At 44.7% G+C, this 26915-nt stretch overlaps 1 protein-coding gene and 1 long non-coding RNA gene across 2 annotated transcripts; one reads left to right on the top strand and one right to left on the bottom strand.

Annotated features, from left to right (window-relative positions):
* Positions 1-4257: 4257 nt before the first annotated feature.
* On the top strand, positions 4258-6119 carry LOC125944108 (uncharacterized). Its single transcript, XM_049664044.1, has 3 exons — positions 4258-4544; positions 4998-5124; positions 6102-6119. Exons 1-3 carry the CDS (start codon positions 4258-4260, stop codon positions 6117-6119), a joined length of 432 nt encoding a protein of 143 aa, XP_049520001.1.
* A 9946-nt stretch (positions 6120-16065) lies between these two features.
* Positions 16066-18106, bottom strand: LOC125942580 (uncharacterized). Its single transcript, XR_007465236.1, has 3 exons — positions 18004-18106; positions 17833-17902; positions 16066-16759 (listed from the first exon to the last, which is right to left on the bottom strand). It is a non-coding gene; the product is annotated as an uncharacterized LOC125942580 (long non-coding RNA).
* Positions 18107-26915: the final 8809 nt, after the last annotated feature.

Raw genomic sequence — 26915 nt, 5'->3', positions numbered from 1 at the left:
TGATTTGTTTTGCTTTACAAAGCAACATAAAATATTTCTGGATGTCTTGCAGTAGGTTTTTTTTCTTGTACGTATCACAATTCGGTAATTCGCCCGGTCCGTCCGCTAAGCGCGGCAGACGGTTCCCGCCCGCGCTCGCTGAACCGCTGGTGTCATTCTGCTGTGCGATTATGCTGTGCGAGCCCTTGTTTTTCTATCCTTGCCGCGAAGTTTCCTGTGCGTGCAATGGAGCGGCGAAGGAAGTTGGCTGCTGCACAGCTACTTCTTATTATAAGGAGGAGGCAGGCGCTGTCACGCAAGCAGTGGGTTCCGCCGGTGTGGACGAAGCGAGCGGACGAAAGTGAGTACTTCACAGCGGTAAGTGGCAAAGGACAAAGGCCTCGAGGCAGTACAACTGCATACGCTTTGATTGATTTTGCAGATGAAACTCATGAAGAACGGTGACGACTCGCTGTTCTTCAAGTTCTACCGGATGTCGCCGGAGACATTAGACGCTGTCCACGTCATGGTGCGGGACTGCCTGTCGAAGGAATGAGTCCGCAGGGAAACTATTTCGTCTGGCGAGCGCCTCGCACTGACGCTGCGGTAGGACCATTTTGTCACTTCGGTACTTCTTATGCTTCGGGAGAAAGTGGCCGTTGACCATTACGAAATTTTCGTGCGCGATCGAGCTCTGTGGGCTTCCACATACCTGTCATCCGGCATGCTCGTCCGTGATGCAGCGATGGCCTTCAGAGTGGGGCTGGAGACTGCACGGGAGGCGATACAACTAACGTGCAGTGTGCTGTAGGAGGTGTTGTCCCCTGTGTACATGAAGGTGTGCATAAACTATTTTCTTAGCATGGTGCAAAGTCGAGTGGTACCAATAAGCATGATTTAGTGTTCTCACTTACTGAGCAATGGCTGAGTATTATTTCTTTATTTATTTATTTGTCAGATACTGCCGGCTGCCTTTTGGAAGCCATGGCAGGAGTGGGTACCTTGATGTCATAAAGAATTAATAAATGTAATTACCATCATTCAAGTCAACAAAATTGCTAACAACAATGTAGTATTGCATGAAAATACCGAGAACGCATTTATGGCTTAATTACAACTGGAGGCGAGCACAAAAAAAAGTACACAATCATTATTAGTACTGCACAAAACTCGTACTCTCACAAAATGGTAGTTTTTTTTCAGAGACAATACCGCGGCACAATAGCGCTGAAAAAAAAGAAAGAAAGCGCGACAACATTTATCTGTAGGCACAAGCCATTACACGGATGAGCTATTTCAGGATGAAGAGAAAGATAACAAACAAAGCTCCCAAGCTTAATTGAAATCATCTAAAGGAAACATAAGGGAAAGGTAAACAAGCAATGACTATTTAGACACTGATATATCGCTACAGGGTTAGATTCACAGAACCTTTCCGCGAACGCAAGCAATATGGATAGGTAACCGAGATGTGTTTAGGGAGTAGGCAATAGTGGCTCGCTTACGATGCAGGCTATACGCAAGGAAAAAAAGAAAGAGTACAATCATGATCACTGTCAATAAATATTACAAGTAAGGTTGGATGGCAGATGTGAAGGCATCGGCTGATGATAACCCAACTATGTCACATGAAAGCGCGTTCCATTCGGCTACGGTTCGAGGAATAAGGAAAGACGATATGCGTTTGTTTTCACTCGTGGCTTTAGAATCGCTTTGCTGTTTCTATCTCGTTGGCCTTGCGCTATTATACTGGATGTAACTGATGAATTCCATTTTTGTTCTACCATTTGCAATATTAAAGAGCATTTGCAGTCGATGTAGTTTCCTGCGCGATTCTAAAGTAGGAAGACCGCCTTATTGCCTAAGGCTAGTAACCGATACATGCCTGCCATTAGCGTTGGAGATGAATCTTAGCGCTTTTTTCTGGACACGTTCAATGCAATTTATATCAACTTTGGTGCGCGGATCCCAAACGACTTCTGCATATTCCAATAACGGCCTAACTAATGTCATGTATTCCACAAGCTTAGCTTTGGAAGTGCAATGTGTTAGACGATTTCTTAGCAGGTAAAGTTTCTCCAAACCAATGAAACTACGTATTTCACATGACTGTTCCAGGTTAGTGTAGAGTTTATGTATAATGCCAAATATTTAAATTGGTCTACCGCAATTAGTGGAACATTGTTGATGCTATAGGTTCGGACGAGCGGACTCTTTTTGCGTGTAACTCTCATCTGAACACATTTGGAAACGTTTAGTCGCATTTGCCAGATTAAGCACCAGTTGTTAATTGCTGTTAAGAAGTTGTTTAGTATTTGTTGGTCTTCATCTGACTCAATGCGCATATATACAACACAATCGTCGGCAAATAAACGACAACGCACAGGAGAGTTAATTTGTAAGTCGTTGACATAAATTAAGAAAAGTAGTGGCCCGAGCACCGATTCCTAGGGAGCGCCTGAGAGAACGGATACAAATTATGAGTTCGAGTTGCCTATGTGAACAAATTGCTTGAAGTGTGTAAGGTACGTGTCGAGCCACTGTTCAATTTGATTGTTGTCTAGGATGCATCGAACCTTGAACATTAAATTGGCGTGCGACACACGGTCGAAACCTTTCTCAAAATCAAGGAAAATCATATGAACTTGTCCTCCCTTGTTCAATATTACCATTAGATCACTTGTGGTGTGAATGAGTTGTGTCGTAGTTGATAAGCCGCGCCGAAAGCCATGCTGAGTGCTTGAAAAAAAGTTGTTGTCCTCTAAGAAGGAAGAAAGGTGCTAGAAAACGAAGTGCTCCAAGACTTTGCTGCAACTGCACTGCAGTGAGACCGGTCTATAGTTCATTACATTGAGTTTATCACCCGATTTATAAAGTGGCACCACCTTTCGCAGTTTTCCATTCCAAAGGTATTTCCGCTTTCCTTAAGCTTTCTTTGAAAATTATATGCAGATACTTCGCACGCCATTCAGCTTATCTCCGCAGACATACGTTTGGTATGCCATCCGGACCGATAGCTTTCTCGGTGTCTACTTCAAGTAGAGCCGAAAAAATGCCCCTTTTGTTTATGTCTAGATCAGGGATAGCAAAACTCGTTTTCTGAAAAGATGTAGGCTGAGTGGTGGCACTAAGAAACACAGACGAAAAGTAGCCATTGAATGCATTGGCTATACGGTTACTATCATTCATGATTGCGTCGTCAAGTTTCAATTTGCTAATAGTATCGCTTTTCCTCGTTAGGTGCAACGAGAACTTTTGGGGTCGTTGATAAGAAAGTTGTGCATTTTGACATTAAAAAGGTTGAACTTGGACAGCTATATTTTTGTGCACAATTCATTGCTCAGCAGCTGCAGTGAAATCGCACCTCGGTTACCGGCCCTACGTGATAGGCGTTGGACACGGCGTTTCAATTGTATTATCTTAGTTGCTTCTCTGAGCATTGGAAATGAATTTCAATCAATTTCAGTGTTGTTTGTGCTATCTTATACTTAACACGAATGTCTTAGATCGTAGAAAACATGCAGGTCCACAGAAAGTGGACCGCGGCTTAAAATACTAGATAAACATACCAAGGGTACAAGATTACATTAGGTAAAACCAGCAGCAGTAAGGTCTACTGTGTCTGATAGTGATGTTTGCAGTAGCTGGAATAGTGATCAGATGCACATACACAGAGCATGAGGGTACATTAGGTGCATAATACAGCAGTAAAGTCACAGTGACAGTGACAAAGGAGAATGTTTTCTGGGTGCTTGGTGTCTAGTTGCATGTTTCACACTTACCCGCCGGGGTGGCTCAGTCAGCTAAGGCGTTGCGCTGCTGAGCACGAGGTCGCGGGATCGAATCCCGGCCCCGGCGACCGCATTTCGATGGAGGCGAAATGCGAAAACGCCCGTGTGCTTGCGTTGTAGTGCACGTTAATGAACCCCAGGTGGACAAAATTAATCCGGAGCCGTCCACTACGGCGTGCCTCATAATCAGAACTGGTTTTGGCACGTAAACCCCAGAAAGAAGAACATGTTTCACACTTGAACAGCAACAAGCATAGAGGAGATGGGGTATGTGTGAGTAGCAGAGGACGAGAAGATAGAAAAATCATGTAGATACTCTAGGGGCAAAGCTTGTGGTACAGTCAAATCTTGTCCGTTTTTCATGTGTGCCCAGCAATACTGCAATGAAGAAAAGTGCAATGAAAGATAATTAAGTGGCTGCAGTTACAATAATTTTTTACGTTATTTTTATTTCCAATGCTTTCAGGGCACCCACTCCATTGTACTCATGGCTGTGGCCGACAGCCAGTACCTGTTCCGCCTTACGGATGTGGGCGCACCTGGGAGGTTTAGTGGTGGGGGAATTTTCAAAGGTTCCCCCATTGGCAAACGACTGCATAAGGGCAAGCTCAATCTGCCTCGGGCAGCTATGCTACCGGGGTCTGAATCAGTTTGCCCTCATGTGTTCGTTGGCGATGAAGCCTTCCAGCTGCGTTCCGACTTCATGCGGCCACTGCCGGGCACCAGGACTGAAGCTGGGGAGGTCATCTTCAATTACCGCCTCAGTCGTGCCAGGTCTGCACCATATCAGGTTAAAACCCTAATCATTTATCCACCTGCTATGATACTAACATTATGTCCACCTTTCTCCTGCATTTATGTAGCTCTCACTGTTTTCATTTCCGCAACATTCATTAACACATAAATATTTATTTTAGTACATAGCACATTTTCTTGATTACCTTTATCTTTGAACTGTGTTAACTGTGAGAGCAATGATGTATCCTGCCATTACTTCTGATTATGTGTTTGCTGTACCTGCATGAATTTTTTGCACTTTTATAAATAGCCACATCGCCTATAAAATGTTGGTGTTTGGCCTCTTTGGAACCAGAATGCACAACATGCCATCGTCATTTAGTGCTACATATTTTTCTACTTTGGTACAGACTTCTACTGCTGTAACGTTTTAAGAAGCACCTATTTATTTTTTGTGCATTTTTAAGCCAGAATTTGTTTACGTTGCAGACGATGCGTAGAGAACGCCTTCGGGATTCTTTCTCGTCGGCGTATCTACGAGAAGCAGATAAACCTGCAGCCTAAAAATGTAGACAATGTTGTGAAGCCAACCTGCATCCTCAACAACTTTTTATTTGTTTATTTATTTATTTCAGTACCCTAAAGGCCCAAAGGGCATTATACGGGGGGGGGAGGGATTTTTATACAATCATAATGTACAACCAAGTTGCAAATACAAATTAAAAAAAGCAAGATACAAAAAACAAAGCAAAAAACTATAGAGATGGAACGTTTGCCAATCAACGCAGGAAAGTGCAAGCGACATCATTTAACAATCAAGAGGCATACTATATGAAATATCGACTTTATGCACATTGACGAGGTTAGGGTTGCTGCGTGTCGATTCTATCAAAATACATCAGCAATTCTGTCTTAAAGGACGATATATCAGTAAGGGTAACTATTTGTTCCGGCAGATCGTTCCACTCTTTTACTGACAATACAAATGGCGAGTTCTGATATTTCAGCGTTCTTGCGAAAATTGGTTCAACTTTATAACTATGATCTCTGCGCGAAGAGTTATGACGCGCCGGAAGAATATTCGCAGTTGCAAAAACTGTATTGCTGTGATACATGGAGTGAAAAAATGACAAACGAGATATCCTGCGTCGTGTGTCAAGATTATGGAGATGAAGTTTTCGCTTCAACACCGTTACACTTTGATAAGATGAATATGAAGATAAAATGAACCTGGCTGCCTTGTTCTGCACAAATTCCAGCTGGTTTGAAAGGTCAACGCTATTGGGATGCCATATTATAGAAGCATATTCTAATGCTGACCTAATCAGCGTTCTGTAGGCATGCAGCTTCGTTTCGGCATTGGCAGCTGACAGACGGCGCTTTAAGAGACCTAGTTTTAAAGGCTTTACTTGTTATATGCTCTACATGAACGTTCCACGTTAGATTAGGTGAGAAGTGCACACCCAGACACTTAAAGGACTGTGTTTTTGCGATTATGCTGTTGTTAATCGAATAGGTATTCACAGGAGTATTAGTGAGCGTAGAAAACGTCATCAGCTTTGTTTTGTCTATGTTGATCTCCATTTGCCACAGTGTGCCCCACTCATGTAAGCAGGTTATATCAGCTTGTAGGCGTGTTACGTCAAGTGGGTTAGTTATTTGTCGGTATATCACACAGTCGTCGGCGAAAAGGCGTATGCTAGAAGTTATGTTGTTAGCTATGTCATTTATGTAAATTAAAAAGAGAAGCGGCCCTAATACTGACCCCTGTGGCACGCCCGATATTACCGAAGTACAACTAGAAATGTGATCTCTAATCTTGACGTGTTGAAAGCGACCGCGCACGAATTCTTCGATCCAAAACGTGATATTGTCGTCAAGTTGCAGTTTACCAACCTTCTTATTTAATCATCTGTGGGGCACCCGATCAAAAGCTTTTGATAAATCTACGAATACAGCATCAATGTAGTGCAAAGCATGCAATGCGTCATGAAGATCGCTTACTAGTTCAAATAACTGTGTTTGGCAGGACTTTTTGTATCTAAATCCGTGTTGTTGCTCAAGCAGCAGATTGTTATCGTTTAGGTGGGACATTACGTGCGTGTAAATGATATGTTCCAACAGCTTACAGCAAAACGAGGTCAGCGAGATAGGTCTATAATTGTTACGACACGTGCTTACGCCTGACTTGAATATCAGAATGACGTGCGCTGTCTTCCAGTCATCGGGAAGACAAGCCGATTCCAAGGACTGCTGGAATATGAGTGCTAATAAAGTGGCTGACGTGTGGCATGTTAGTTTAAGTAGCTTATTGCTGATACCGTCAGGACCCGGACTACTATTCTGCAGCAGTCTCTCGATGGCGCATGCCACACCAGCTTCGATTATTATAATCAATTGGCATTGGTGAAGTATTACTGGGTCAGCGTCATCGGGTAACTCGCGTAGTGGAGCCTCTTTTGTAAATACTTGCGCAAAATGTTTGTTAAATAGTTCGCTTGTGGTTTCAATTGACAGAACGTCACCGCTTTCATCCTTTAGCGTAGGTGTCTTTAATTCGGACTTGGGATTTATGTATTGCCAAAATTTTGCTGGCTTGGTTCTCAATAAACTGGGCAAAGTTTGGTTAAAAAACTCATCTTTCGCTGCAACAATTGAAGCCTCTGCCCTAATTGAAGCCTCTTCATAATTTTCCCAGTCCCGATCTACGTTTGTTTGCTTGGCCCTGCGGTATACTCTTTTCTTTCTATTTAGACACCTGTTTACCTCTTTCGTGAACCAAGGAGCATTGTCGCCTGTTTTAATTGTTAACTTTGGTATGCAGGCACACTCAATTTCTTTTAGTTTGTCACGAAACAGTAACCAGTTTTCATTAATTGTGCGGGTGAGATAGGAATCTTCAAACGTCAGGCGAAATTCCTGCAACATACCATTCATTTTACTGCAGTCGGCCCTAGAGTAGTTCAAAATTGTTTTTGATGTAGTCGATTTATCGGGAATCAGAGCTGGAAGAACGCAATGCACTACATTATGGTCGCTTCGTTTCTCTAGCACGTGGGTTTCAGAATTATCAGGTAGATTTGTTAGCAACAGGTCTAATATATTACTGCCACGTGTCGGGTTTTTGACAAGTTGATTGAGCTGATACATGCTTAATATATGTAGCAATCTGGAACACTCAGAGCGATTTTCAGAGGAAGTGATGGACCGTGTGACCCAGTTAATACCCGGGTAGTTAAAATCACCACCTAAAATTATGATGCATTTTGGATATGTTTTATATCGTCAAGAGACTGCTGTAAATGATAAATAAAATCGGAAGAGCTTCTCGGAAGGCGATACAATGAACCCAAGACGTAGGTGATGCCCTTAAGTCGCATCATCACGCAGATCAGCTCCAGAGGGGTGTCAAAAGAAACCAAAGCTGGCTGATAATCACTTCTAATGGCAATCAATACACCACCTCCTCTACTCTCATTCCTATCTTTACGAAATATCGCAAAGTCGTTAGGCAGAGATAGCTCGCTGTTTTCAACATCTGCAGAAAGCCACGTTTCAGTTCCAATGATGATATCGGCAGAGCACGTGTTTATAATTGCGTTAACCATATCAGTTTTTGGGAGTATGCTGCGGAAGTTGGCGAGAATAATAGATAGCTGTCTACTGTTTTTTATTTCTACAGTGCGCTGAATTTTCTGTCACTGATCATGACGCTTTCCCTGAGCGACTATCTGCTTTACACTTTGTGAAACCGCATCATATGTGTAGATCTTGCCATGAATATGTAGTTTGTTGTATCTAATGGCGAATTCCATTGGGAGAACAGGAGTACTCAAAAGCACGCTGAAAGTGCTCGTTCCAGAGGCGACGTGTTTCAGTCGTCGAACAGGAGTGGGAGAGCCGTCATCCAGTGGTAGAACAAGAGCAGTTTCGCTGCGCCTAGAGCAGCCGGGAGCAGTCCGGACTGCTCCCGGCTAGTGCTCGTGCTCTAGTTGAAGCGGAGTACGGAGGAAGTCACATGATTTAAACCGTCATATCCTCCTCATTTCTTATTTATTTTGCTTCAGCCGGCGCGCGCCGCGGCAATGGCGGCAGCCAAGCGTCGTTGGTGTTTTGGCACCGCTGTTTCTGAGGTCGGGGATACGAGCGAGCATCGCAGCGATTTAGCGACAGATCCTGGTATTTCTAGTCCGCCTTGCTTCTGGTTGGATGCGCGGGGGACAGTGGCAGCAAAGCGTCTTCGCCTTGCTGAAGTGCTTGAGACGCTCGACGGTGACAGCAGCGGAAGCTGCTGGAGCTCAACTTCAGATTCAAGTTGCAGTTTCAGATGATCTTCGCAGGCCGAAACGTTGTGGGATGCGTCGGCGCTGCACAAAAGTATGTAGTACGTGGCCGGAAACGGTGACAGCGTTACGCCCGACAGATTACAAGACGATCACGCGTGTTTTGCCGCTCTCCTGCAGAGAATAGTGGGACGTCGATTGCTTTAGTCACATGGTACATTTCTCCTCACACGTCCCCCTCCCACCTGCTCTCCGAATGCACGCCGTATTCCAGTGGCGGGTCGAGTGTCCCTGCTCTCACTGCGCTGTCACCAGCTCCGCACTGCGCGGTGCCCTGCTCCTGTTCTCCCAATGGAATTCGCCATAAGTGTAAAACGTTCGTTGTTTACGCGGTTGATTTTCGCAAAGTCTCTTAGTTTTTTACGTTCTAGTTGAATTTTTCGTGAAAAATCTTCCTCTAGGCGCCCTTTAGGTAACACGTCCCTAAGTTTGCATGCATTTCTTAAAATGTGATCCTTCATTTTGTAATTGAGAAATTTAATAATAACAGGGCGCATGAAGTTGGTCCGGTAAGCGCCAATGCGATGGGTACATTCGATGGCTATTAACTTCCAAATTCAAATTTAAACTAGTATTTATAAAGTCTCGAACTTTTCTCTCAGTTGACACATAGTCCTCTCCATACGAATCAGGCATGCCCTTTACGAGCAGGTTGTTTCAACTTGATCTGTTGTTAAGGTCGTCAACCACGCCACTGAGTTCTGTGTTCGTCTTTGACACTGCTGATTTAACCTCGTTCACTGAACCCCTAACCGAAGACACATCGTTTTTTAGTTCAGAAACACCATTCCCTCCCATGTCCATGATGTCCACCATGCCCATGATCACAACCGTGTCCATGATCACCACCATGTCCATGATCACAAGTGCTGCTGCCGCTTAATGCCCACCTGGATATGGAGACTTCCACGACGTGTTCGTGTCTGTCTGCCACGGCACTTGGCGACAAGGAACGGCAAGTGCTGCTGTGTTTGGCCTGCAGGGAACAAAGGCCCGCAACTCCACAAACGTTGCAAATTCAGTGCGGAAAGTGTTTATGAACTACTTCAAGAATGAAGGGCAGGTGTGTTGTCAGTGGGACCTGCCAGGGGTCACAAAGCCGTAAGACGGTGCAGGCTGCTGCTTGACTTCATAAAGAACCCAACAGCCATTTTCGGGGCTTGCAACTTCTTGCTTCGGCAGTGGGTCGCTGGATTCGCGATATCCTGTTCTGTGGCCCTTTTTTGCATTTCATTTCCTCATGCTGAGCTCTGCAGTGTGGTGGAATTGGTTTGTTCAAATATCCAATTCTGTGTATTCATAGTTGATGCATGCCCGGTTAAAAAAATTCAGCAAACACAGACATCATGAAAGTGTAAGTAAATTTTTTATCTGCTTTGCTAATTAGCTGCCTCACATCCTGGCAACTATGACAAGTATTTGAAATTTCGTTTAATTTATTGGCTTCAAGGCATTGCAAAAGTTGGATAAATTCGAAATAAAAGTTATAATTGCAAAAAACAGTAACAAAGCACTACCGTCATAAATGACAGACAATGGTGTTCGCAAGGTCATGTGCAAGCAAACTGCACCGAGGACACAAAAGTCGTAAATGCAAGGATAACCTAGACAGTAAGTTGGGTGGTTTGCTGGGCAAGATGGTGCATTGTGAAAGTGTGATGGTTCGAGTAAGGCAAAAATATGGCAGCAAAATTAAACGGAGGCTGCAGGATAAGCACTGGCACAAGCATGGTATCTTTAGTGGCTGGTTTAAAAACTCGCTCGCTCTTTATCAGTGAGTTGGACCGAAAATTACTTGAAGGTAACCTAGAAAAATTTGCCCATACATTGATGCTTCAACTGAAACATACAAGCAACTCCACACAAGCTAAAACAGTTAACTGAATAAAGTTTTACCACAGGAATGGCCTCAAACATTGCACAACAGCATATACACAGCAAACCATTGTGGTGTATAGCCCAGGTTCACAGTATTACCAAATTGAGAGATGTAGTACCTCTGTATAAAAAAACTGTAGGCATGGGAACATCACAGAAATGGCCTTAACATGGCACAACAGGACACACACACACACACATATATATATATATGTATACAAGAAACGATTACGGCGTACTGAAGCCCTGGTTCACATTATCGCAGTGTTACCAAATTGGGAGATGCAGTACACCTGCACAAAAAAAGGGCAGGCATGGAACCATATCACAGAAATTGCCTTAACATTGCACAACAGTATATATACAGCAAACCATTATGGTGCGCGAAAGGAATTAGTGTTGTGAAAATAACTATGCTCGCAGAAATAAAACTTCACCATGAACCTTTTCAGTATAGATTTTCTGCAATGATTGGGACTAGTTCAATAAATATTCACTTGAAAATAAATTATCAACTCTTCACAGGTTAGAGCACTGCACGGGCTCGGGCTTACCCGAAAGCCCGGGCTTGGCCCGCACCGTGGGCCGGGCCGGGCCGGATAAAGCAGTTTTTTCACGGGCTCGGGCCGGGCTCGGGCACGGCGTGTGCTTTTTGACCCGGGCCCGGGCCGGGCTCGGGCTTTCTGCGAGTTATTCTCGGGCTTCTCAACTCTGAAAAACATGTATTTTTCGGTCTCGGGCCGGGTTTGGGCCAGTTTCAAGCCGGGCTTGGGCCGGGCTCGGGCTTAAGGTAAAGGGGTGGCGGGCCGGGCCGGGCCGATAAAGTAGATTATTTCCCGGTCCGGGCCGGGCCCGGGTCTCGCCATAAAAGTTTTGATCGGGCTCGGGCGGGCCGCCCAATGTAAAAACGGGCCCGGGCCGGGCCCGGGCCGCAAAAATCGGCCCGTGCAGCGCTCTATCGCAGGTAACAGTTGAATTTACAAAAAGTATCAGAACTCGCTGTAGTGGCTTAGGGGCCATGGAGTTGTGCTGCTAAGCATGATGTTGGAGGTTTTCATGACCGTTAGCAGTGGCTGCATGTTAAGAAATTAAAAAAAAGCACTTGTGTGCTTAGATGTAGGTGCACGTTAAATAACCCGAGGTTGTGAAAACAAATTGGAAGCTCTCACCTATGATACAGCTTTGCGACCCAACGCAGGCATCAACAAGAATCTTAGTTTGAGGTAATTGGCAAGTGATATTCAAGGAAACCTAGAGCAAATGCTATACATAGACAGAGAACACACAGGACAGGAGAGGCACCAACTTGCGACCGATTTTATTTAGAACGAGAATGAATTCGCTTTTTATGTACAGCCAAGTCAGGTGATTATGGTGAACTGGCTACAATAAAGCACAATCACCGAGTGAGCTACTGTGCATGCTAATTTAAATGTTTTTAGAATGTTTACCTTAAGCATGTTCACCATAATCAGAAGACTTGGCTACGCATGGAAATGCAATTGTGGTTCTCATTAGCTGGAATTTGGCACTCATCCTGGCGTAGGTATTCTCTGCTTGCGTTAAGACTGTGCTGTAGATTTTGTTCAAATGGAAAAGGCGCCAAGTTTTGTTGAGGTGTGTATTGACGCACCATGTAGCTTAGTACCGTGCCACAAAGTCCTGGAGTGGCACATTGGACTGATTGTTTCAGAGTACTGCCGCATTGTTTGAAAAGTTAGGTAAAACAGCAGTTAAGCGGGAAGCAATTACAATTATTAGCTACTAGATCCACGTTTTCTCACCCGCTGCGATTACTCAGTGGCTATGGTGTTGGACTGCTGAGCACGAGGTCACTGGATCGAATCCTGGCCACGGTGGCCGCATTAGACGGGGGCTAAATGCAGAAAACACCCGTATACTTAGATTTAAGTGCACGGTAAAGAACCCCAGGTGGTCCAGATTAATCCGCAGTCCCCCACTACGGCGTGCCTCATAATCAGATGGTGGTTTTGGCGCGTAAAACCCCATAATTTTTTATCCACTTTTCGTCGTAGCACAGCTGTAGCACTGCCATGGTACTTTCAAATGAGCTGTCAAAAGTACTGCAATAGGGTGGCTTCTTCGACTGGTTGGTGAAACACTGTTTCGACTAAGGAAACGCCCTTTTTAGTGCACAATTCATAGGAAGGAAGGCGACAGTCAAAGGGCACTGTGCAAAGTGCGACAGGATGGCTCTGTCACACTTCTTCCATCCTTCTACGAATTGCGCACTGAAGAGGATATTTTCCTTGTCTGAACAGCCAAATATGTGTTGAAAAATAAAACAATAATTTCAAGGTTTGCTTATGTACTTTAAAACCATTTGCAGTAACTCCATCTGAATGTCTTCACGAAGCCTCCGGGGAACACGCCTCATTTTCGCTGCGAGAAATGAGGAAAAATGATCATGCTCATCCCACTCTTCCTCCAGAGTCAGGCAAATGGTGCCAATTTTATCATCATACTTTTCTTTTCTCTTTTTTTGCGGCTGCACCTTTCGCGCTTCAACACACACCTCAACAAGATGCGATGCCTGCGTATCGTCACATGTACCCACCTCATCATTGCCCAACAACTATTCGTCCCTATACATTTCTGCGAAAATGTCTTGTACTGTTTCATTGTGGCCCGTGCCACCCGCGCTGTACGCATCATCCGCAGCAAGTGGCTTGAGGTTGCCCGATGTCCTGCATAACCCTTACAAAAATTTTTGTTGAGAATGCATTGAAATATCATTGGTCAATGTTGAGTATCGTATTGAGCATTCATTGGGAGTTTGTTGGGATATCATTGAGCAAAGTGTTGAGGGCTCTTGAATATTGGCCACTGAAATTTTATTGAAACACAATTGGGCAAGTCAATGTTGAATAGTTGTTGAGTTAGTATTGAAAGCACATTGTGCTTAGACATATCATTGTGTAATTTCTGTTGAATTTTTGTTGGGTTTACATTGATGCAGTCTTGAAATGCTGTTGTGATTGTTCTGTTGACCATTTGTTGAGTGATTATTGACACAGCATTGAAAAGTACATTGTGCGCCTGTTGAGATGGCATTGATATTACGAAAATTGCCACTGAAATATCATTGATATTTTGTTGGGCTTGTGGCATTTTAGTGCACTTAATTTTGAAATTGCTTTGCTATTTGCACTTGCATGCCCCGGTGCCTCTTCACATAACTTTCCCTAATCCGAACGGAAGCAAAGGAGCGACTGATATATTTCATGTACCCTAATATGTAATATAGCGTGCACATGACACATTATTACAGTATATAAGGCACAACTGTATGAAACCTGAAGACATACGCTAGTGCCTACAGTGCTATTAAGTGTAAGGGAGCAGAACTATAGCACACATGCTGAAAAAATGTAGCAAAAGCGTACACATGCCTAGTTAAACTCGCAACAATTTTTTATGGAAGATATACAACACCACCTGCACTTACAGCATAAAAAAAGCTTCCTGTGTCTGTACAGCACAGCACAAAGCAGGGTCATGAGAACTGAAAAGTAGAACTTAGTGGGTTTAAAACTACGATGATGATGGATGAAATTGCTAAATTTTACAAAGTTATCACTCTTATTGGCTACCTAAGGGACTCGTTGAACTTGACCTACAAAGATGTACAGCACTGTTAAAAACAAACGGAAGATGGAAACCTATAGCCTTCTGGCAGGAATAAACAATGCAAATAGCCTTATGTGTCACAATTTTACGAGCACTTTGGCAATTTGGTGTATGTACAGACTTGACAAACAGCAGCTCAAACAGAGATGCGAACGCTGAATTAAGATAAGAATACACACGAATGCTCACTCAACTTGAAGTTTATTACAGCAGAAAGAATTATATTTCACAATTACAGCAGAAAAAAATATTTTGTAAAAACAACAGTCAAGTGACTCAAAGGCAGACCTTAAGCATACCCTTGTAACTAACTTTGAACACATGAACTCTTGGCTTGCATGCATAAATACAAAAATGAAGACCACTGGATACCTTACAATAAAATGCTTCACACACCCAGTAAACACTCACAGAAGGGTTTACGGCTGCCTGTGAGTAGGCAAAATAACAAGTAAACTGGAAACAAATGACTTCATGTATATATATACAAAACACCTGAATCGTGTTTTTCAGAGGTAAACTTCTAAAACATTTGTGCTGTAAAAGCAGCTTACCTCCCTGGCATAAGTCAAGAACTGCACAGTATTTCAAGACAGTAGAGGCTTGGGCTAGTCAGTGCATACTCGAGAGGGAAACAGCGCAAAAAAACACAAGACAAGAAGGGACAAGAAGCGCTGGTGTGTGTCTCCCTTCTTGTCGAGTTTTTTCGCGCTGTTTCCCTCTCGAGTGTAAACAGTAATTAATTTCATGTGTTACTTTTGGGTGCGGAAGAGTTTCCTGGTGGCATTTTCTAATTTAGTGAGCTCATCAGTGAATTTTTTTCTCGACTTGAACAAAGCTAATGAAATCATTTCTTTGGGCCTTTTTCACCCTACACAGCAACTGACTGGTACCTCGGTCAATAAAAAGCTAATGCAAGGCTAATACTTTCAATGATATAATGAAGTGACATAAAATACACATACAACTGGAGTGACACACAGCTAACGCAATTCCCAACCGTGAAATAAATGGTCACCTGCACCTGCATCATCAAAGAGCCCAGAATGACTCATTTTTATGTCCCATGAAAAAAGGTTCCAATAACTGTACAGCCATATCGGAGAGCTAGTGAAAAACGTAAATAAATGCACATACAAAACACCATTTACCACACTTGCGCACATTAATATATATATAATTCCACCAGCATTTCGCTGCATAAAATATATAAAAGTTGCGACAAAGCAGTAACTGAAAGACAGAAGGAGCTGCACTACCCATGTTGAAAAAAAATATCGAAAGTGACATACATGCATATTTAATCTGACAGAAAACGTCTTTCCAAGCTATATATTACAAAAACTGTACTACAACGTTAAGAACAAACGAGATCAGAAGCTATACCATTCTTGCAGAAATGAATAGTGCAAATAACTTCATGTATCTCAATTTTACGGATACTTTGGTAATTTGGTGTGTGTACATACTTTACAAACAGCTCAAACAAAGATGAGAACGGTGAAATAAGGTAGGAACACACAATAATGCTGACTCAACTAGAAGTTTGTTCGTGACGAGAAAGATATTAAGCCCACTGGCCAACTTGACAAAGAAATAGCCATGCATGCGTGGCAGACAGCCCGGTGCAAAAAAAAGGAACGAAAGACGTGTTTTGTAGTATAAATATGGAGGTAAAAAAAACAGTGAAAGATGTCCTATAAGTGATACCACCAAACAAGGAGAGCTCTTTTAAAAATCCCAACTCTTTCCCATTAAGAGCAACAGATGGCTTATGCATTTGTCTTCTTTGCAATCAATAAATAAGGCTTCCATAATTTCTCTAGTGTTCTGGTCTTTGTGATGAAACAATTGTTCGTTCTACCCCTTACAGCAGAAAACACAATTTTGTTTAATCACAAAGGCCACGCATACATGGTTTCTTATCTTTGGCAAGTTCCAATGTGTTTACAACCTGTCTTCAAGAATAAACTTCTAGTTGAGTCGGCGCTTGTATGTGTTCCTACTTATTTCATTATCCTCGTCTATGCTGCTGTTTCAAGTACGCATGTACCACTTGGTTTGGCTGATAAACATTCTCACAAGAAAAAGGAACTACCTTCACTCACAAGGTAGCCAATTCTTTACAACTAAAAGGCAGAACACATCGAAAGTAAGCCTTCACAGCGTCCATGAAAGTAAGTCTTCACAGCGTCACAGCGTACACCACAGGGCAGAATAAAAAATAGTTAAAAATCCCACTTGACGCAGAGTGGCAACAGAGATGCGAGCTTCCTGGTGAATCAGCCGCAGATCAATGGATGTCTCTTGCGAGAAACGACGCCAAGCTGTTCTTGACGAACGACACGTTAGCACCTGGGCATTTGGTGCATGTGTAACCTGTAGAGAAGGGAATGTAGACAGAATTAGATAATGCAAATTAAAAATCTGTCACTCAATATACATAACCACGCAGTAAATATTAGTACGCACTACACTGGCAATTAAAAATTTGCGTCTCTTTCAAGAGGGCCGTCGCGAAAATGATGAAATGGATTGTTACATTAAATGTTACCAAAGATACGCACACCGATGTTTGTTTCACACCGGTGAAATATATTCCAGGCTCTCTCACAACACGAAAGACCATGCTATAGTACACAGCTAGCCGATACCAAGCAGCAGTCCGAATCTTCGGGAGCAGCAGGGCAGACCTAAAAATTCGCCGAGAGCAATGCGCGCGCGAGCGTGCTAGTGAGAAGCGGCACCGCTTCTTTGAAGCTTAGTATCCGCTGCTGCGTGGCTAAGAACATTCCGCGCGATTTGTGTGCCGCGCGTTGCGTACGCGTCCTGTGCGCATTGCACGCTTGCGTCTGTGCAGTGAGCTATCTTCATGAACGTGCCATTCCTCGCCGCGCTAACGGTGCTCGAGTGCGGCGCTTAGCTTCAGGCGCCGATGAGCCGTCTGTGTTCCTTTCGTTTCTGCAAGCAACGCACATTCGAGTCGGCCCAGCTCAAAGAGGTATCAGAGAACGGCGGCGCGCTTGAGTTATCGCCTATTAAAAGCGTGCAGTACGCCTTAAACGGCAACACGTCACGTTTGATAAATATGCTTACTGCGGTTGGGGTGGCGATGTGTGATAAGGCAAGCCCGTCGGCGGCTTTGCCGACGTCGCCACCACGCCACTGTTCATTTACGATGTGTATCCGTGTAATCATCGCGCCCATGCAGGACTTATCGGTAGGCTGTTCTCCGCACATACCGAAAAGGCGAAATATATTTTGCAGCACACCGCGACATTAGCCACAACGCAAATAGAGGCGCAGTTAACGACTACGCGAGAAAATGTCCACACTAGCCTTAAGGTATACGATGAGCCACTACAGATTAAGAATATTTTTTTAATATCGCAGTGTCGCTCCAAAGGCGAAGCATCGATTGCGATAGCAAATTAGTAGATAATATTACGAACATTTCAATCGAAGCAGCGGCGGCAGCAAGCGCTAGCTTCGCGCGCTTTCGCTCCAGGGCATGCGGTTTGCCTGCAGAAAGTGAACGGTGTGCTTAACATCTGACGATCGTCCAAGTGAAAAAAAAAAAGAAAGAAACGCGGCTATGTGCTCAAGAAAACGAAATCACTTACCTGTGTGCAGAAGTCAGACTGCGGCTGTGTTCGCCTTCCTTCCATCATGAATTCTGCCGCGCAACTCATCCAAACTGCCAGGCTCGAACATCACCCGAAGACCAGTAGCTGCGTCAGCAAACGTCTTCAACGGATAAACATCCCACTTATCATCATAGAGCAATTTCACTAAAACTTGCGTCGATGATGTCCAAAAACAAAAGAAAAATGCTTCCAACAAAGCGCGCGCGGCACGAACCACCGCACAAGTTCAGACGAGTGACAGAGTCGAAAAGCGGTCACAGCCTCAGTATCGTATTAAGTTAATAAAATCGTTCCTACTAAAAATAACCACTAAAATCCATAAATAATGATTGATAATTTTTGTTCATCAAAACATAATAAATTTTGAAGGAAAACTTACTTTTTAGCGTAAAAAATAAAGAATACGATTAACAAAATTGCGACTACGAAACTAACGGCACACTGGATACCGTTGCAAAAGACTGCTCACAATAAAGTCACGCACGCACGCACACACTCAAACACTCATGCTCAAACACTGGTTTGGCGTTTATTGCGTCACCTATGAGTAAAAGTTATTACTAATAGCTTTGTTTTTATGAACAACAACTTGTTTAAGTAGTTTGCAGCATCTTTGCAGATGACGCGGTAAAAAGTAAGGTATAACGTGGGCGCGTAATTGTTATTTGATTTGTTTCATTTCTCTTTGGCCTTCGTTTGTTTCACTGAACATAGGAGAGCTGCAGGCTTGGGAGGCTTCCATGGCAAGAATTTTATTGCATGCCTCTGCAAGGCGAGTGTCGGGAGCAGCCGCTGAGACAGCGATTAGCTGCGTAATCTTGCGGCTGTTGCTGAATCCGAAACTCTTTCAACGCGCTGTGCTCTCAAAGCGCGTTCGTTGTTTGATATCTAGTACCACGGCCGTTGGATAAAAAAATGTATTATGCTTTCGAGACACAGGATGTGGCGCAGGAAATTCTAAGACCTCTGAAGTGTATGTTTACAGCCTGTGCGCGCTTGCATCCTACGGCTCGCACAGCGCGTCCGATGCTCAAAGGTAGCGTCGTCGCTTGTCGGCGCCTGCCTTATCGCCACCATCCGCGCTGCCGCCGTGTCTACTTTTGGGGAACTCCCCATGCACGCAGTCACCGTGTTTGCAAGTGAATTTCACATTCTTTTGCTCCCTAAAACGTGCGCATTTTGGATCGCACCTATGGCTATGCCATATGTTGTATGTTAAAACGACGATGGCATTTGTACGCCGGCCAGCAAGTCACTCGTGGGCGATCATGAAGATGGTTCAACGTCGCAGTTTCTACGTAGCGTAAACGGCTACGAAAGCGGTCTGGTCCCGGACATAGTGCAGTCTAACATGGCGCCTCAAAGCGCGAGCTGTCGCAAGAAGACGAGGAAGTTACATGGGGCGCGCGCGCCGAGCATTCAAAGCGCTGACTGGTTTCGGAACGAGAGACGTACGCGTGCGCTCGTGGCCTAAAGGTTAGAGCACCGGGCTGCTGCGCTTGAAGGTCAACGTTCGGTGCCAAAGTCGGTCACACACTGTTTTCTTTTTACGAAAGCGAGCCCAAACTAGAACCTACCTACCTACCGCAAAGTGACAAGAATGAGGCAAAGATTGCTTCTTAATAAAGTTTAGAAATGTCGCCTTCATATGCGAGTCCTAATTAGTATATTCTAAACTCAACTGCTACACAACAAAAAAACAACCACGAAAATCAACACAAATTACTCAATAAATTATTTATTGAGAAGCTCTCAATGGTAATATCATTGTGCAACTGTTGAGCGAACTCTAAGACTTTAGAGACTTTGTTGAAAGTCCGTTGATTCAGCAATACCCCAACAATACGTCATTAGAAAATCAACAGTCATTTTTGTACGGGAAAATAACATTGTAGGGCTCAATTAGGTCTACCAAGCATTGCTCTCATCTGAAAAAGATAAGTTGGCATGTGTGATTTATTAAATATTCGGCGAATTCACTTTAATGAATCTTCTTGTTCATATTTAGCGTGTTTATGCATGCACATAATTTGTGTTGGCATGATGACACAGAAAGTTATCACTATGTGTACAACTTTTTATTACGAACTTATGGTCTTCCTGTCATAGTGTCCTTTAGAAAGTGAAGACGCACAAAAAAAAACACTGTTACTCCTCGTCGAGGCTGCCGTCTGCGGGCGCGCCGCTCTTTGCCGTTTCACTGCGGGTTTTCAGCACACGCCGGAATGTGTCCTGCAAATTCTTCCACCGGCATTTCAGGTCAGAAACTGCGTATAAAAACACGCGTATATAGCACCCAATAAACTTTGCGCGCATCCCATGATGAATGCAGCGTTATCTCTGTACATGCATGCCTTCGGTTGTCACACGCAATCCAATGCGCGATGGAACGCGCTTTCGTTATAGGAGACAATGTTAAACAGGGCCGCAATATTGCAGCGGTGCCTTTTCCGACATTATTGGAGAGTTTTAGATTAGGGGGACACAAGAGTTGGGGCCCCCTAATCTAAAACTCTTTTTTTTTCTCGCGCTTGGTAAAATGTAGTGATCAAGCGGCGCTTCGTCCGCTTTTTATCAAAGGGCCGGATCAGCGGCATAAAATGCAGCGAAAGGCAACGCTAGAAATCGAGGCCCAGCAGACAATGTCACCAGCGACAAAGAACAACTTACCAGTCGCTCCAAGTTCTGCTGCTACGCGCCGCCACGCTGCCTCGCATACGTTGCGGGACTTGTACGTTCGTTCCTGCAAGTCCCACAGGGCGCGCTCTTTTCCACTGCGCCTATCAGGCGCTCATTAAATGCGTTCTTCTCGACGCCGTTCGACATGGTCAACGTGTACGCCGCACTACGACCCAGAGATCCCGTATGAGCCCGACGCTGTCTGCTCAACCCAACACGTGGATGTTTGCTGTTGTGGCTACTGGCGCCCCCAACACATGGTTTTCTTTACTGACATCGCGCACGTGCGCAAACCGGTAGTACGTCACTGATCCTGATCCGGTTTCGTACGTCACTGATGTACATCGTGTTCCGGCTTCGCGCTATTGGCTAGTCGCTCATAACACTTCCGGGCGACGAGCGACGAATTGTATATTTCTAGAACCGAGCGATCGAGCGAAAAGACCGAGCGATCTGTTCGCGCGACGGCCCTTTTCGTCGCTGGAAGCCGTCCCTCGTCGCTGTCTTGCACAAAATCGCTCTCATGCGGTTTGGGCTTTAGTCACTACAGCGTTTTGACAGCGCGTTTCAGCGGTCGCCGAGTGAGATGCGTTCATGTTTACTTGTGCGCGCTTGGCACCACGCTTGTTAATTTAGTTGGTGCGCCTATATTTAAAACTTTATAGGACCGATAAACTACGCTCCTTACTTCCTATAGCTGTCCACAAGTTTACTATCGCAATCGATGCTTCGCCTTCCGGGTGAAACTGCGACTTATTTTTTTTATTGCGATCACCATTCTTAGGATACTTCATGCCTTTGTTTTACTTGCGACCCTATGGGAATGTAACTCTTTCCCTCGACGTCTTCGATAAAAAAAGAACCTTTAAAATTTATATCGTGCTGGGTAGAATCGAACCCACGCCACATGGGTTCCTCAAGCACAGCAGTCCGATGCATTAGCGAGCTGGGGTACGAATGTACCATGTGTGCGTCGGTCTTCGTTGATTATCTTTCACGCCGACTTGCGCAACCGAGCATGTGCCACTCGGTATGCGTGCAGTGAGGGAACAATTCTCAGCGTTCTCATAGAGTTCCTCACTATAACACCTAGAGGGTAAACTAGCGCCGCCGTCTATGCGAGTTTCTTAAAGGGCGCCGTGCCCTCATGGGAATGACGGGATATGTGTCTGCGAGGCTTGTGTTGTCTGATGTTGAACGAGCCTTCGTCTAAAACGTCGATATGGCTACACAAATAATGCGTTCTTAAAGTAAAATCTACATAAAAGGCTTTCATTCACCCATATTACATCTCTCAATAAAGTTTACTCACCTACAAAGCAGAATCAAGCGAAGAAAAGCAAGAACAGACGACAAGTTGTTCCAAAGCGAGCGATAATCTTGTCGTCTGCCCTCCAAATTTAGCGGCCAGCTGATACTTTTTACGTTTCATATAATTGTGCATCCAATAGTAAGTCCTCAAAATTAAACAAAACATGTTTTTGTGTAATAATAAAGCTAAAGCAGTTTTTTACGTGCTGTTTTCGCAGGAAATGAATCACTGTGACACACGGAAGGGTGCTAGCCAGGCGCGTCTTCAAGGCTTTCTTGGCTCTCCGAGAACGATGCCAATCCGAAGTCTCAATATACCAGTATTCCCATGGATACGCCAGCACAGCAGCGCCAGTTTTCCCTCTAGGTAATATAGTGAGAAACTCTATGAGCGTTCTCAACCGCGCATCTCAGAGGCCGTGTGCGCAGTTTTCGGTGGCGCCGCTAGATGGCGCAGTGTGTCCACAGGGAAGCACGGGAGAGGAGTCCCGCTGCAATCCACGCCTCATAGATGACGCGTTTCGGTGTGGGAATACGTTCAGTCGTTACATTGCCTCAATGGTAAACACATTACCACCGTCAGTGATCGTTACATGGGTTCTGCCAGAATGTTTTCTCTTTATCTTTTATTGTAATAATTACAGTAGCATGTAACAGTAACATCACCTAATAAACAAGCTTGTGAAAGTAACGCAATAAAACAATCACGAATTTTGTACAGTACAGAATAGCGCACAATGGCATTCACTAACGGAGAAGCGGCGTCATCGTATCCATTGTTGATACTTCCAGTAGAAATGATTTATCTAAGGTGCACATCCCGCTTTAGTAGTGCGGTAAGGAACACCATATCACAACGATAGGGTACCAGTCCTCTCGAATTTCACTTTTATCACAAATATGCTTCAGGTGTACAGCCCTTTGAATGAAATGTATAGCCTTGAATAAACGATTGGTTCGGTGTTGTGGGTCGTTATTTACGCTTTCCACAAACTGCGTTCCCATGAGCAAAAAAAACAAGTCGAAAGGTACACTGTCATTAAAGGTTGACAGCAGGTGTCACACAGTATGAGGATCGATGCCAAATTCTTTCCTTAGAGTCTGTTTCAGAACGTCCCCAAAACAGGATCCCGTCATTCCATCTAATAAAAATTTCCCATTCTACCTCATCACAAAGACGGCAGTTAAGAAAAGGCACGAAAATGCCCTTTTTCGGAATCCATTTGTTTATCGGTAAGGTGGCCCTATGAACTTCATAAAACAGAATTCCACAGCAAGGGTATATATAAAAATTTACGAACTCGCTTTATTACATCGTGGCCTAGCCGGTATATGTATAGTCATCGTAAAAGGGAGGCGGAAAGAGCCTCGGTAATATATCTTTGTATAGTGTTTTACGCGACGCTGAGCATAAGTGCTCACTGCAATACCATGGTTTGTTTCTTGACAGTATATACATGAGCCCTCACTAGCATGAACGCAAATAAAAATTTCAGGAAACAAATAAATAAGGTAAAGCATGAACAAGTGTGACCTGCATGAATCGCCTGATGAACAGAGGGGCCCAGCAGAAGCAAGACACAATTAACGTACGGCAAATAGCATCTGTCTATAGGGAGGGGGGGGGGGCATCCAGACGGGAGTTTGATAGACTGGTAGAGACGAAGTAGGGAGAAAAGGCTGAGAATTGGCAAAAAAAATTAAGTGTGGGGTTTTACGTGCAAAACCACGACCTGATTATTGAGGCACGCAGTAGCAGATGACTCCGAAATAACTTGGACCACCTAGGGTTCTTCAACGTGCATCGCATCTAAGTACACGGGTGTCAAGTGGCATTTCGTGGCCGGGATTATATCCGGCGACCTCGTGCTACGCAGCCCAACACCGTAGCCACCAAGCAACCACCGTGGGTAAAGAACTGGTTGAATTTGTATAACCAACGGGGTCATGAAACGAATAAATAACGGCCTTGGCACCCTTCACTCGGGGCAGCTCGCATACAGAAGGGGGGAGGGGGGGCTGGAGATGGAAATGATGCACGCAAGCACGGAATCGCTACGACTAGTCACCGTAGACGTTGGGGTCAAAGCGAATAAATTTGAATTCAAGGTATGGTATGGTACGTTTCAGTTATTTTGTGCGAAATAAACACTGTTCTTATTTGTGAAGCAAACAACTGGCGGAGGGTGTGCAGACGCAAATCCGCATTAAATCACCGCAGCGTCTAGATGACACTGGAAACGGCCATCCACTAAAATAAACACTTCTGTACCCGTCGCAGTAGCTTTGTGGCTCTGGCATGGCTAGAGTTGGCGGGTATGCTCCTAACCACGGCAGCCGCATTTCAACGGGGGCGAAATGCAAGAATGGTCGTGTACTTCGCTTTAGGTGCACGGTATGTAATCCCAGGTGGGCAAAAATTGATTTCGAGTTCCCAAACCTGTACAAAATTACTCTTTATTTACTATTGATATATTGTTGGGTAATTGTTGAATCGACGGACTTTAAACAAACTTTCGAAAGTAATTGAGTTCACTCAACAGTTCCACAATAATATTACCATTGAGAACTACTCAATTAATAATTCATTGGGTAATTTGTATTGATCGTCGTGGTTGTTTTCTTGTTGTACAGCGGTTGAGTCCAGCAATCAATAATTAGGACTCACATATGAAGGCGATATTTGAAAATTTTATTGCGAAGCAATCTTTGCCTGAGTCTTGTAACTTTTTGGTAGGTAGGTTGTTGTTTCAGCTCGCTTTCATAAAAACAACATGATGTGTGACCGACGGTGGCATCGAACAATGGCCGTCGATCACAGCAGCCCGGTGCTCTAACCTTTAGGCCACGAGCGCACGCATACGTCTGTCGTTCCAAAGCCAGTCAGCTCTTAGAAATGCTCGGCGCGCGCGCCCCGTGTCACTTCCTTCGCTTTCAGGTGCCGTGTTAGACTGTACTATGTCCGGGACAAGCCCACTTTCGTAGCCGTTTACGCTACGTAGATACTGCGACGTTGAACAAGATCCATCATCGCCTAAAAGTTCATAATGTTTTAACACTTGTTCGCCGGCGTACAAATGCCATCGTCGTTTTAACATACAACAGATTACATAGCCATAAATGCGATCCAAAATGCGCACGTTTTAGGGAGCAGTAGAATGCGAAAGTCACGTACAAACACGGTGACTGCGCGCATGTAGAGTTCCCGAAAAGTAGACACAGCGGTAAGGCAGGCGCCGACAAGCGACGACGCTACCTTGGAGCAACGGACGCGCTGTGGGAACCGTGGGTTGCAAGCGCGCACAGGCTGTAAACATACACTTGAGAGGTCTTCGAATTTTCTGTGCCTCACCCTTTTCTCGAAAGCAAATTTTTTTTTATCCAATGGCCGAGGCACTAGAGATCAAACGACGAACACTCTTTGAGATCACAGCACGTTGAAAGAGTTTCGCATTCAGCAATAGCCGCACAGTGCGACCGCTAATCGCTGTCTCAGGGGCTGCTCCCGACACTCGCCTGGCACGAAGCATGCGATAAAATTGTTGTCGTAGAATCCTCGCCCAATTGTCGTCTCCCAAGCCTGCAGTTCTCGTATGTTCAGTGAAACATACGAAGGTCAAAGAGAAATGACAGAAATAAAAACAAAAGTTATGCGGTCACATTACACCTTACTTCTCACCACGTCATCTGCAAAAATGCTGCAGACTATTTAAAACAAGTTATTGTTCGTAAAAATAACGAAATTAGTAATAACTTTTACTCCCAGGTGAGGCCATGAACGTCAAAATATCGTTTCAGTATGTGCGCGCGTGCGTGACATTGTTTTGAGCAGTCTTTTACAACAGTACCCAAAGTACTGTTGGGAAAGGCAAGGAGGTTAACCGAAAGGTATCCAGTTTGCCACCCTGCAAGCGGTAAGGGGAGACATAAAAAAAAATTCAGAGCCCTCCCACTACTGTGAAGATGAAAGCCAGCGAAGCTGTGACTAAAGTGGGTATGCTGTAGTGAAAACTGCCCCCTACGGTGATAATGGGCGGGTCGTCGTTGGGTCTCACCCAAACGAACATGTAAATCGTGAACGTTCCGGTTGAGAAACTCGCGTTAAAACCTGGCCGTCGCATAGAGGAAGTTGGCGTTAGCGTTGCCGAGGCGTGTACCACCGTTGTTAGGTTCCTAGAGGGCAAGGCGATGCTGACGTTTGTCCTGAACATCGCGCTCCCACAATTCGGGGTCAGCGGCTCTTCACTGATGTTTGGCCTCAACATCGCGCTCCCTGATCTCGCGGTCCGCGGCTCTTCGCTGACGTTTCGCCTGGGCTTCGGAAGCCCTCATGCTAGAATCTTAGGAAGCCCTCATGCTAGAATCGGTACGTTGACGAGCCCTTTCCCAAGCGCATTCGCGGCGGCGTTGCTCAAACGCTTAGGGCACGTCGTAAGTACATGAAGAGCTGTAATTGCAGCCTCCGCATTACGACGACAGGAGAGAGTGAAGTTCTACGCTGAAATGATTAGCGGCAACGCAGGCAGCTGTGGAAGCAAACGAGAGAGAGATTATAGTTGGAAAGGGTGAAAGAATGGGTTTAAGTGCAGCGCGATAACTGTCTCTCAATAGAGGACACCTCAACCGCGCTGCACAGGGGGATGGGGACTGAAAGATAAGAGAAGGGAAAGAGGTCGCAGGCGCAGGAGCGGAAGCAGCAGTAGCATCATCTAAGGCGTCGCAGGCGCGTGTGGTTTACGTCGTAGTCGCACGCTATCGGAGAGAGAACACGCCGCCGGCAGCGCACGGCGTATCAGAAAACACACACACACACACACACACACACACACACACACACACACGCACGCACGCACGCACGCACGCGCACACGCACACGCACACGCACACACACACACACA

The sequence above is a fragment of the Dermacentor silvarum genome, chromosome 1, assembly GCF_013339745.2.
Source record: "Dermacentor silvarum isolate Dsil-2018 chromosome 1, BIME_Dsil_1.4, whole genome shotgun sequence".
Lineage (NCBI taxonomy): Eukaryota > Metazoa > Arthropoda > Arachnida > Ixodida > Ixodidae > Dermacentor > Dermacentor silvarum.
Note: the sequence above shows the minus strand (reverse complement) of the source record. Positions and strands in the feature narration are given on the sequence as shown.

What these genes read in the sequence shown, in the direction of transcription:
- LOC125944108 (XM_049664044.1), top strand. Translation starts at nt 4,258, where the DNA reads ATGGCTGTGGCCGACAGCCAGTACCTGTTCCGCCTTACGGATGTGGGC. An exon ending in TACCGCCTCAGTCGTGCCAG is followed by an intron (nt 4,545 to 4,997) that starts GTCTGCACCATA and finishes TTTACGTTGCAG; the next exon opens with ACGATGCGTAGAGAACGCCT.